Below are 12,987 nucleotides of genomic sequence, written 5' to 3'. Positions count from 1 at the left end.
TAAAAGAACCTGTCAATGGTCATATTAGCTCAGATATATGGAAGTATTCAAATAATGTTGTTTAGAATCACAATCCTTAGGAAGAAAGCTACCGATTACTAGCTAGTAGCCAATACCCTTAGTATTGACTAAACATTATTTTATGATGTCTTGTGCTTGACACTTTGTAGCCCACTTGAACTTGTATCCATGACCTTAGAAAAGTTGAATCCATGACCTATTTGTGGCAAGTTAGAGGTAAATGGTTGTTAGTGTAAAATATTGTATCAATGTAATCAAGTCCGTTGTGTTGTTTTCTTCATTCCTTTATGCTGAATGCCATAAAATCAAATTAAAAATTATCATCTTTGAAAGAAGATGCGAGGAGTTCCAAAACAACTAGTAATTCTTTTCTTTTTTGAATAAATAAATAAACAAAATTCAATACAAGGGTATGATCACAATCCAAGTACAAATGAAATGGATTTTGTTTTCTCCACTGGAAGGAACTCAATTGGGTAGTCTTAGTTTTCAATCTTTCAAAACAACTTCTACCGACAGCTGCCATTAGCATGCAATCATTAAAACAAGCTATTTATTGCAATGAACATTTTACAAGTACCAATTAAGATGAAATAATATGCTGAAGTCCAATTTATAGCATTACAATACTTTTCAATGTTATGAGACTAAACGAAAATCTAGTAATCCATACCGTTGATGTGTTTTTTATGCACATGCGAACACAGAATAAAATACCCAAGAGTATCTTATCCTCTCTTGAACAAAATCTCTCAAATGCTGAAGATTAGCTTAAGGATCACTTGAGAAGACTCCAAGGTTCATGAATGTAGGGGCACTACGTGTGGATAAGCTCATTGGTTTGATGTGATTACGCTGGAATCACAGGGGGGCTTACATTTGAATGCCTGAATGCTTGATTTGCTGGAACTTAGATCATCTGATGTTACAATATGGTGATGCTTTTGATCCTAAACTAGCTGGAGTTTGAAAAAAATGGCAAAAGATGAGGGGTTGAGAGAGTCTATTCTAATCCGAAGAATGTAGGAAGATGAGCGAATGATTAGATGGAATCCTACTGAGCGAGGTCTCACCATCAACTTGAACAATTTGGCACAAGCTCAGTGCAATCTTCTAAGGATATTTCAAAGATATTCGAATCAATACCATCAAACATCGATCACCATTCAAGTTAATGCATAAGCAATGAATGTAGAATGATTTGAAGTTAAGCTCATATCATTCCAATTGAGCACACAAGGCACGCTTACAATCAGTAAGAGGCTGGTGGTATGGACTAGGCGGATTCCACATGAATACATTCAACAAATTCCTCCATTCAATCTATTTTATTTATCATCTAACATGAAGATCCAACAAGAAACCATGCACATTGTAAAGAAACAACACACTTCACCATAACTTCAATGAAAATGGAGTTCATTTACAACTTAGGCAACAATTTCTGCCTTCTCCTCCTACTCTACTTTAATTACTATTCTATTCTTCAAAACTATCTATTCTTCTATTGCTATTAACTATTAGCTAACTATTCTAGTACTATTAACTATTAACCTTCACAAATGAGAGACTTGAGCCTTTTATAGTGCTCTCAATACAATTTGATGGCTCAGATCAAATTTGAGATCGATGGCCAAGATTTTACAATGAAAACCCTAATTAGGGTTTGTTACAACAAACTCAATTCAGCCAATGAAATGATTACAACTCTTTGGCATGACCAATAAATGATAAGGGTAGTTGCCTTGAAGTTTGTGCCATCATTGGTGAGTCAGGTTCATTGAATTAGGACGAGCTGATGTGGAACTCCTTTGATTGGTGAGTGGTAACTAGGATTCCACCTTTGCACTTGTAGGCTTGATAGATCATCATGGAGGAATATTTCTTGATGCTCAACATTATCCAGCTTCAGCGATGATGATGATCTTCTAATTTTGATTAACTCTTCTGAAAATATGCTCTTGAGGACTTCAATCATAGATGTGCACTTTACTGTTATAAGCACTTGATGTACATAAGCACTTGATGTACATGGACTGTTGAATTAATATAGAGACTGGTTATTTAATATATTTCCATTATGTTTTGTGCATTTACTTTCTGCATTTAATCGTTTACCCGTATGTGGAAAACATGTTCATTGATAAAATTCACTCCAAAAGGTGAAGTCATGAAGTTCGCTCCAAACTTGCAACTCATGAAGTATGAAATTTGCTTCAAATGTTGAACTCATGAAGTTTTCTCTTGAGTGTTTGATCATGAAGTAGGTGCTTTTTGAATTTCCCTCGCTCTTCCACTTTCAACATGAAGAAGTTCGCTCCAAATTTCTCAAACATGAAGTTCGCTCCAAAAGTCTAACTCATGAAGTTCGCTCCAAGATGGCAACTCATGAAGTTTGCTCTAAGATGCTAACTCCTGAAGTTCGCTTGTGAATGCTTGAACATGAAGTGAGTGATTCCAAATTTCCTTCACTTCATTCCTTTATTGCCAATCTCGTTCATGAATGCTTGAATAGTGAAATTCGCTCCAATCTCCTCATTCATGAAATTCACTTCAAGTTGTCTAGTCATGAAGTTAAAAAAAAAACTAGAGAAGACTTAGAGATGAGGCAGATTACAAATGAGCTTATCAATCATTACATTGCACAAGAATTCAATCCTTGGAATAATTCATTCAAACGCTCAAACTCATACTTACACCTATTCTCAAACAATGCACTCAAGGGAAAAATTCGCTCATCTATCACTCAACATGAAGTGTGCTTTTGAGGCTTGGAGACTAAGGTGATTTGACATCTTAAAATTGCTCATTTGCATATCATCTTGATTCATTCTCTCCCTTCAAGCTTGTGAGATGAAGACTCTTGGAAACAACTTCGACTAAAGAAAACTAAAACAATTAGAGCTTACCTACAACCTTGAACTCTTGGATTGTCGCTACTAGCAACCTCTCAGACTCTTCAGCTGAGCTCCTGATTGACTGACATGCCATCTAAACCTTATAAACTTACTCACTTCACATTTCACACAAGGCTATTCACCTGACTCCTGGCCTCCTGACCTTATATTCCCCTTCAAATGAAAAGGCTAATAGAAAAAGACTCAAACACTACCTAGAAAGCAGGAAAAAAGTGGGGGTCCCTATTTGCGATGGGGCAATGTGTGAATACCTCACAACACATACATGTAAAACTGGTTTTGGTTGACAAGTTCTCACCAAAAGACAAGTGACATTTTTGAATTGTATTTTCTAGTCAAATTGTCAAACAATATAATGCAATAAACAATAGTCTTTTCTCAGAAAAAATCATACATTAACAGTCCTTTAATAACTGTACTTTTAAGCAATTGAATAGGCTAGATCTGCTCATGAATCTTGAATTTTTAATGAGATGTTCAGTTTCCTAGAAATGAAGACCAGATCAGCTGAATACACAAGTATTTAATAAGATGAAGCTGGAACATTTTTTTTTTCTGATCTCTTACCTGGCTTGCTCCTTCTGTAGAATGCTTCAAAAACCACCAAGTCCCATCCAAATTAAACAGTTATAATGAGAAGCAGCATTTGGAGTCATAAGATGACATAGAAAGCAAGTTGCAGGCACTTTTGTAATTTTCCCAGAGCAAAGAGACTAGTTTGCAATAAATCAAGAAAGCTAATCTCATAGATGAAGGAGCTCAAGAGGAGATCCTATGACTTATAAAATAGAAGTGGGGTTAATGCTCATTAAGGTACCGTTCCCTTTACAACAGAATTGTAGTGCAGATGCTCTGTACGATTCAAGAAGATAATAAGTACCAGAACAAATAAAGAGCAAGGATGAAATATTTGACATGTTATAGAAGGATGTTATGTAATAATAAGATATTTTGGTTAGGTAGGACTATTCTTCAATTTTGAAAGCAATAAAGAACATTGTATATTTTATCAGGAATTTGTGTCTGACTTCGTTTATATTGAAGTTCTGAACAACTAGTTTCAAGTAGTATTTTTAAATATGACATATTGCTATTTCATACATCCAGAACCCTACTTCACTGAAGAAAGCACAAGAGGAGGTTGATAGAGTACTGCAAGGAAGGAATCCACAAGTTTCAGATATGAAGGAGCTGAAGTATCTGACCCGTTGCATAAATGAGTCAATGCGACTTTATCCACACCCACCTGTATGTGAAGACTCTGCTGAGTAAGGCCTTTTCATGCATTTGATGAATATAATACTATTTGTGTTTTGAAATTATGTTTATCAGTAATAATCCATAGCTTGGCCAAACCACATACTTCAATGTGAAAATACAGGTTTTAATTAGACGGGCTCAGGAGGCTGATATTTTGCCTGGAGGTTATAAGGTGGATGTTGGTCAGGATATAATGATTTCTGTTTACAACATCCATCATTCACCAATGGTATTGTTCCATACCTTATTTTATGCAATTTTTGTGTGTTGCCTTGTAATTTTACTAATTGCTCCATTTATTGATGCATAATGCATTGCATATTCGCCATCATATTTTCTTCAAACTCTCCAATCAACCCCAAAACTGAAAGATTTTAACACATCCCTGAATAATGTATTTTGTGTTGACATGTTTTCCAGTCTAAAATTTTGGGCAAATGACAAATACTAAATGCTCATCTGTATTCTGACCTAACAATGGCACCACTACTTAATCTATTACTTGAGTATAATGTAGTATTATAAGGCATGAAACAACCAGAGTTACAATTGGAATACAAACTAGTATAGATAATTCAAATGCATCTGTCTTAAAAATGTCTAGAGAGATAAGCTTGAGTTAATATATTGAGCTTAAAGTTATTTTATTTTACTTGAGAACTATTTAAGAATTATTTTATTTTATATACATTGTTATAAGCTAATTTTATGCAGTCAAGAGTTAGTTTATTTACTAAGAATTAAGTTATTTAACTTATTTTATAGTTTTAGCTTTTAAAAAATATATGTGGACCGTGTTTTTATTTTTATTTACATGATCACAACATGATCTGCTATGTATTTGGTGAACTTTATGTAATGAGTTCAGGGCTCTTCCTTGCTTAATTAATCAAAAACATGTCACAACATGATCCTCTGTGCAATGCTGCCACTATAAAATGCCTCTGGTGTAATAACTTTGTTTTGACAGTACAATTTCTTTATATAATCTGTGGATCATATGAAAGAGGTTGTTGCCGATAGTTCAATGATCTTGCAAATTACACCTATTTTTCAGTATCACCATGTGATGTACATAATTTTCCAATAGTGTGATAGCTAGGGATGTGTGGTGGAAAATGATATGAGTCCAATATGCATGAATGCCATTAGAGGTCTCTCACCTGACATGTATATATCTCATCTCTTCTATATATTTTTTTCAGATATATTCTGGGCACTAAAGTTTAGATACTGTTCGATTTGGATTCACAGGTATGGGATATGGCTGATGAGTTCATACCTGAGAGGTTTGATTTGAATGGTCCCGTGCCAAATGAGACAAACACAGACTTCAGGTAAACATTTCTGCTGTGAATAGGTGGGTTAGACATCATTATTATAAAGAATAACGTCTGCCTGTTTATGTTTTGGCATTTTGTACAAGTGTGCATTTAGGAATATCACTTAAATCTCCAGTTTTGTATCTACTGTTTTATTGATGTCATTATACAGCATGTAAGAGTTTGCTTTCTTTGTTTGTTTGTTAGGTTCATACCCTTCAGTGGTGGACCACGTAAGTGTGTAGGCGATCAGTTTGCATTGCTGGAATCACTGGTTGCATTATCAATCCTACTGCAGAACTTCAATTTTGAGCTCGTTCCAAATCAAACCATAGGCATGACCACTGGTGCAACTATTCATACTACCACAGTGCGTCTCTTCCCATTAATTAGCAAATCAAAATTGAGGTGTTCCGGTTTCATGATCACTGCAAATAGCTATTGATAAATGTGTTCGTTTGCAGGGGCTTTACATGTCAGTGACCAAAAGACAAAATAGAGTTCTGGAGCTCACAATAATATAATTGACTTTAGACGTGTTATGTCCCCATAAGCTTGGAATCCCGGATTATAGATCACACTTTTTAAGTTCTGGAAAGTGATCGAGGAGATATCATTGTACATGCGACTCCAGTGTAATAGATACAAAGACATTGTCATGCTCTATGGTGAGTACCCAAGATGTCAGTTTCTTGTAACCCAATGCAAGTTTGGAAAAGGCGTTAACTCCCAAGATATAGAGAGAAAGTCCCATTGACTTTTTCTTCCATCCAAGTTCTGCTTTAAAAATTGGAGATTTCTAATTGCTGTTATTTTTGTATTCTTCCAATAGATGATAAGAAGTTTGATATAATTAGCATTGTACCCAAAGGTTCAATGGGAATGCCTATGAATTTGAGAAAAAATTAAGGAATGTTTAATTTGTATGTTTTAATTAATTGATGACATTTTTTGTATTCTAATGGTACAATTAGTTTACAAAAGCTTGGATCTTTGATGAATCCTTCTAATTGTGATGTAGGAGCATTTGGGCTCACAAGCTATCCTACATCACCAAAAAAAAGTAATTGTTCATGTTTTGCATTTTTGGTGTAGGTTGGGCTTCAAGAGAATCTTGTGGAGTGTTACAAGTTTTCATAAAGAAAGTAACCTTCAGTATTTCATTCTTGTTTCATTCTTTCAATTTTGGTGCCAAAATGGAGGGAAAAAATAGTGAATTTTGGAAAAACAATTAATGACTATTTAATTACCACAGGGGCACAACTTGGTTTAGTATTTTATTCATTTTCCAAAGCAAAATACATCAGCAAGGCATTGTATATGGTATAGCAACATTTTGGAAGCAAAAACGTTATTTAATGTTTTTGAAGGAATTTCAAAGGTCAAGTTGAAGGAAATGAAAGAGCATATTCGAGTGCTTCTTTTGGGTTCCTCACAAGGGTTAAAACCTCTATAAAATGTAGCATTTAATCATGCTAAGAGGTAGGAATCAACAACAGCAAGGTTGGAGAAAAAACTTGTAGGTTGCTCCAAAGAATTACTTAAGAGTGTATGCAATTAGCTTGCTTAGAGGAGAAAGATAGAAGAAGAGAAAGAAGATGTTTGCAGGTGTGTTGGAGGTGTCAAAAACAGCCATGAGAGTTGTATGATGAAGAAAACCATCATATTTCAAAAGAGGAATGAGGCCAAGAAGGTGTGAAGGCTTGAAGATTCGAAGACTTGTAGGGATAAAGTGCCTAAAATCATTTTAAATTTTTTGAATTTTGTCTCTTGTTGAAATTCGTCATAGATGCTATTATTCTTGAGGAATTTCACTGTATGAATGTATATATGAAGGTTGAAATAAAGATAAGTTTCAGATTTTGTTTCTATATAGTATTTTGGGTGGATATTAAGGCTACAAGATTGGGTAGTTTGATAAGAACCCCTAGTCTTGACTGCATTAAGTGGTATCAGAGCAGATCCTGAGCATGTAGACAGAGCATTGAACAAAGGTAGTCTACCACCAAGAATTGTGGGTGTAGTGTGAGTTTGTTGTTATCCTCCAGTAGAGATAAAGTTGGGTAGAAGGTGTATAGACTTTTTCCACCAAGAAGAAGTGGGTGGAAGAGGTCCTAAAGAGGTGCATCTTCCAGAGTCTTTATTGGGTAGAGGATAAGTCAGTGTGAGGAAGCCTTGGAGTAAATAGACCTTGTAGATTGCAAGGCATCTAAAAAGTGTTTGTGAAGATTGCAACAAGAAGTGAGATGTCTTCGAAGAAGAGGACAAGATGGGTCATTAGAAGACATGTAAGAATTTTGTTTTAGGAAGGGTATTTGAAAGAAGTGGAAAATAGAAGGCTTCATGAAGAATTGGAGAGGCTTGATGAAGAATTGAAGAATTGAAGAAAATTGAAGCAAGGATAGATGCCTTTGAGGGTGGGCAAAACAAAGGAGCTGAAATTGATGAGAAATAGTATGTGAAGGAATCATGTGTGGGTGGTTGGATAGTAGATGAGAAGTATGAAGTTGAATGGCACACAAAGAGGATAGATTGTTATATTGAGGAGGGAGATGGAGATTGGAATGAGTGTGAATAAGTGAATCTCTCTTGTGAGGTAGAGAGAATAGAGAAGAAGAGAATTCTCTTGAAAGAGGACAGACAAAAGAAGATAAAAAAATATGTGTTGCATCCCTTTGGTAGGGATTAAAATTTCATTAAATGGAAGGATAAGCATGTGGAGGTAGCCCACACAAGTGGAGAAGATAATGAGGCATAGGTTGCAGCGATAACAGGCGAATGAAGTGGATAACGTGAAGCGGATGAAGAGTGTTCGCAGACCAAATCATGGATAGTAATGTTCCCAATTTTGATGATGAAGTTGAGAAAGATGACAATGAAATTTGAAGTCTAAGTGTTAAAATATGAGAAACAGATTACAACCCATAATCGAATTGAAAGAGATAGATCAAATAAACTGTAAATGCAAAATAAAATGAACAACATAACAGTGATACCAAGAGAAAATTGATGTGAAGTGCTTCGAGGCAAAATAGCATCAAATTACTATCTCCAACCATATGAAAATACAAGCAAGGTAGCATGTTTATATAGACTCAAGTGAGGGGTGGAGGTGGCAATACCAGCCAATGAAGAGAGACCACCATGATGGTCGAAACATAGTAAATGCACCTCCTCATAGCATGGTGACACTTCAATACCCACTTGTCTTAAGTAAACATGCTTTCTTAACCCAAGCAAGCTTAATTAAAGTGTAGGAAAACCTAGGAAAAGGGAAAATAATAAACCCAACTAGGAAAGTAAAAACCTACACTAACACCCCCCCTTAAGTGTAGCTTAGGTGGGTGAAAATATGGGTCTCAACAAATGAACCTTGATGAGGTACCCATGTACATGGTATTTCCCCCTGAACAAAAGAGAGTATGCCTCCCCTCCCTCCTGCCCCCTCACTTCCCCTCTCATCCCTGTCCCCCATAAACACACACACAAAAAAAAAGAGAGAGAAAGAAAGAAGGAATTAAGAAGTCCCCCCAAAAGAGGACACCTGCCGCACCCGAAGCAAAACTCTCAAATGAATGAACTTGCTCTCGGTGAAGGGCTTGGTGAAGATGTCTGTAGTGTGATCTGATGTCTGACAGTACTGAAGATCAAGAACCTACTCATGAATCAACTCCCAAATGTAGTGCATGTGAATCTCAATGTGCTTGGTCCGCTGATGATGGACCGGGTTGCAAGAAATCTGAATGGCACTCTGGTTGTCACAAAAGATGATTGTAGGCTTTCGAAAGGAAATGCCAAACTCAGTGAGTGTTCTAAAGCTAAATGGCCTCAGTAGAAGCATTAACTGCCCCTTGATACTCAACCTTAGTGGAGGAAAGAGCAATAGCAGACTGCTTCTTGCTCAACCAAGAAACTAGACCAGAACCAAGAGAGAAGCAATACCCTGAAGTAGACTTGCGCTCCTGAGAATTGCTTGCCCAATCTGAATCTATGTATACCACCAAGTCAATATCCACACCCATTGCATAGTGAATCCTATAACTATGAGTGCCCTGTACATAGTGAAGAATCCTCTTAGTTGCCTTCCAATGCAGCTCATGTGGCTCCTGCATGAACCTGGAGACTAGGCCCACAACATATGAAATATCAGGCCTCATGTGAGTCAAATATATGAGGCTTCCCACCAATTGGTGATACAAGGTAGCATCCACCAAGGGTGAAGAACAAGAAGCCTCAAGTTTGACCCTTGACATAAATGGAGTCGGTGTAGGCTTACACTCAACCATGCGAAATCTCGAGAGCATATCAAGAGCGTACTTAGGTTGTCCAATGAAGATCCCAGAAGGCGACTGAGTGATCTTAATCCCTAAGAAGTAGTGGAGTAGGCCTAAGTCAGACATCAAGAAATGATCATGAAGGGCAGTTTTGACTGCCTTGATGCAGGATGAGTGACTTCCTGTGATCAACAAGTCATCAACATAGAGAACAAGGAAGGTGAGAGTATCATCCTGCTGCAAAATGTAGACGTTCGGATCATAATGGCATCGAGTGAACCCAACTGATAGAAAGAAGGAGTCTATCTTGGCACACCAGGCTCGAGGGGCTTGTTTAAGGCCATAGAGAGACTTTCGAAGGCAGAAAACAAGTGAAGGATCCTGGATGAATCCCTGTGACTGCTACATATATATCTCCTCTTGAAGGTCATCGTGAAGAGAAACACTCTTCACATCCATTTGATGAACTTCCTAGCGATGAGTTGTAGCAATAGCAAGAACAAGTCAAATGGAATTCATCTTGGCAATTGGCGCAAAAGTCTCAGAGTATTCAATCCCAAGAACTTGGGAGAATCCTTTGGTGACCAAGCGAGCCTCATACTTATCAACTGACCCATTTGTAGCAAATTTTGCTCAGTAGATCCACTTGCAATGAACAAGTTTCCTTCCCTTAAGAAGAGGGACTAAATCCCAAGTATGGTTCCTTTCCAAGGAATTGAACTCCTCTTGCATAGCGGCATCTCACTTAGGGACACCTAAAGCTTCTCGAAAGGACTGTGGATTTGAAGCTATAGCAAAGAAGAGATGTGGAGCATGCTCAAATTGTGACCGTGTTCTTCTTTCATTTAAAGGATCACCGACCCAATCACCTGTTGACTCTAATGTCTGATGAGTCCAAAGAGGCCCAGTAGCTGGAGAATGAGGATAATCTGGAGGAGAATCATCACCCTCTGAATTATGACTAAGAGAGGAGGAGGATGAATTCTCATCATTATCATTTGAGGTGGAGGAAGAAGACTCCTCAAAGGGATTGGTAGGATTAAAATCCTCGAAAGAACTATCATCATGAAGTTGCAATGTCTCCATAGGAATGAAGGATGAAGAAGTGGTAGAAGAAGAACTGGAAGTATCCTCCTCAAAACGAACACTCCTCTCAATGAAAAGCTCATGTGTGGTAGGATGGAGAAGCTTGTAGCCTTTGACACTATCTAGATACCCAACAATTATGCAAGGCTTTCTCTACGGATCCATAGCCTTACGTTTCTCTGCTGGAATGTGGGCCCATGTAGGAGACCCAAACACTCGGAAGTGTTTGACTATGAGTTTTCGACCGGTCCAATCTTGAAAAGGAGTTACCCCCTTTGCAGCTCAATGAGGAACCCGATTCTGGATATAACATGCACAATTGATGGCCTCTACCCAATATTGAGGTGCCAATGATTTGGAGTGAATCATACAATTAGCCATTTCTTTCAAGAACTGATTCTTACGTTCCGCAACTCCATTTTGTTGTGGAGTGTAGGGAACTGTGTGTTGAAGATCAAAGCCTTCTGAGATACAGAACTGCTCAAATCTTTGGTTGACCTATTCCCCCTCATTATCGGTGTGTACAACATTGATGGTTTTCCCTAATTGTTTCTTGGCAAAGGCCTTGAATTCTTGAAAAGACTCAATGAACTCCGACTTTTGTTTGAGAAAATATACAAAGGTTTATCGGGAAAGATCATCAATGAATGTCAAGACATATTTGGCCTTGCTGAAAGAAGGATGTGGAAATGGTTCCACCAAATCACTGTGTACTAGCTCCAAAAGTTGTGTGGCTCTCCATGCTTTGCCTTTATCAAATTTTTCTTCAGGATGCTTGCCAAGAATGCATCCTTGACAAACTCCATCAGAAAATCTAATAGAAGGCAACCCTATAACCATGTCATTTTGTCTGAGCTGCTGCAAGTAGTGGTAGTTCAAGTGGCCAAACCGCTGATGCCACAAATGACTCACCTCATTAGAGTGAGTGAGCAATGCAAGTGAAGGATAATTAGGAATGAAGTGAGAAAAGTGATACAGTTTGGACTGATGATCTTCTTTTCCCAATATAATTGTAGACCCATTGTGCATCTCACTGATTACGACTGTGGAGTGAACTCAATCCGCTTTCCAGAGCCAGTGTGAGTGATCTGATAGATAGATAGGAGATTAGTTGACAAAGATGAAACACAAAGGACATCTTAAAATGTTCCTTCGCCCACGTCAACAGACCCTCTCAAATGCACTTCAGCAAGAGTGTCATCACCCAATAGAATAGATGGCATAAAACATGATTCCAAGGAGGAAAAACTATCTTTCGATGAAGCCATGTGGTGCGAAGCACCTGAGTCAATAATCTAGGAATTAGGTTGTGAAACAACAACAACTAGGGTCTTGCCCTCTGCTTTCCCCTTACTTGTGTCCTTTGAAGATTCCTGAGATGAACTTGATATGACATAATCAGACACCTTGATGTTGTTCTTTTCAAGAAGATGAGACAAGTGATCAATTTGCTTCTTCAAACATTGATGTTCATTATGACCATTCTTCTTACAATAAGAACACTTAGTTTTCTGTTTCTTGGGCTTATCACCTTTTGAAGAAGCTGCATCATTGGCAGCTTTTAGTGTAGCCGACTTCAGTTCTTGTTTCTTTTCTCCTTGGTTCTTTTGTTTATTTTCTTGCTTAGAAGACCCTTTTTGATCTTTTGTACCTTAATTTGCAGCCAAGGCATGAGATTTAGAGGGCTTAATTGTGCCCATTTGAATCAACTTATCTTGTTCTTTTGTGAGTTCATTTGCAAAATCATCAAGAGAAGACATTTTTATAGTTGGTTCCTAAGGCACTTTTTGTGGCATATAATGTAGAAACAAAAATTGAATAGTTTGGACCAAGTTTGGAAAGAATGCATAGAATCAATTGTGAATCTTTCTTGTCTATCCCACATGCCTTCAATTGCAATCTTATAGCCTTTAGTTTTATGAAGAAGTCTTGAATTGTATGAAAATTACATGGATTTAACCCTATTAGCTTATGAAAAAGTCTTGAGTTATATAAAAATTACATAAATTTAACCCTATTAGCTCATTGTCCAATTGGTGTCCCCTTAATTCATCTTGTTTACCAAACAACCCTTCTAAAGTTGTCCATACATCATTTGGAGTTGTA

The 12,987-nt window shown here is 37.2% G+C and overlaps 1 protein-coding gene across 3 annotated transcripts in view; it reads left to right on the top strand.

Moving 5' to 3' along the window:
- Positions 1-6,455, top strand: part of LOC131043582 (carotene epsilon-monooxygenase, chloroplastic) — an 80,010-nt gene extending 73,555 nt beyond the window's left edge. For all 3 annotated transcript variants that reach the window (XM_059217941.1, XM_057976813.2, XM_057976812.2), the window contains 5 exons: positions 4,047-4,187; positions 4,321-4,428; positions 5,454-5,536; positions 5,729-5,891; positions 5,986-6,455. In XM_059217941.1, coding sequence (XP_059073924.1) covers positions 4,047-4,187; positions 4,321-4,428; positions 5,454-5,536; positions 5,729-5,891; positions 5,986-6,045 — 555 coding nt within the window. In that variant the 3' untranslated portion in view covers positions 6,046-6,455. The remainder of the gene's footprint in view (positions 1-4,046; positions 4,188-4,320; positions 4,429-5,453; positions 5,537-5,728; positions 5,892-5,985) is intronic.
- Positions 6,456-12,987: the final 6,532 nt, after the last annotated feature.

The sequence above is a fragment of the Cryptomeria japonica genome, chromosome 1 (genome assembly GCF_030272615.1).
Source record: "Cryptomeria japonica chromosome 1, Sugi_1.0, whole genome shotgun sequence".
Classification (NCBI taxonomy): domain Eukaryota; kingdom Viridiplantae; phylum Streptophyta; class Pinopsida; order Cupressales; family Cupressaceae; genus Cryptomeria; species Cryptomeria japonica.
This window is presented reverse-complemented; position numbering and strand designations above follow the sequence as displayed.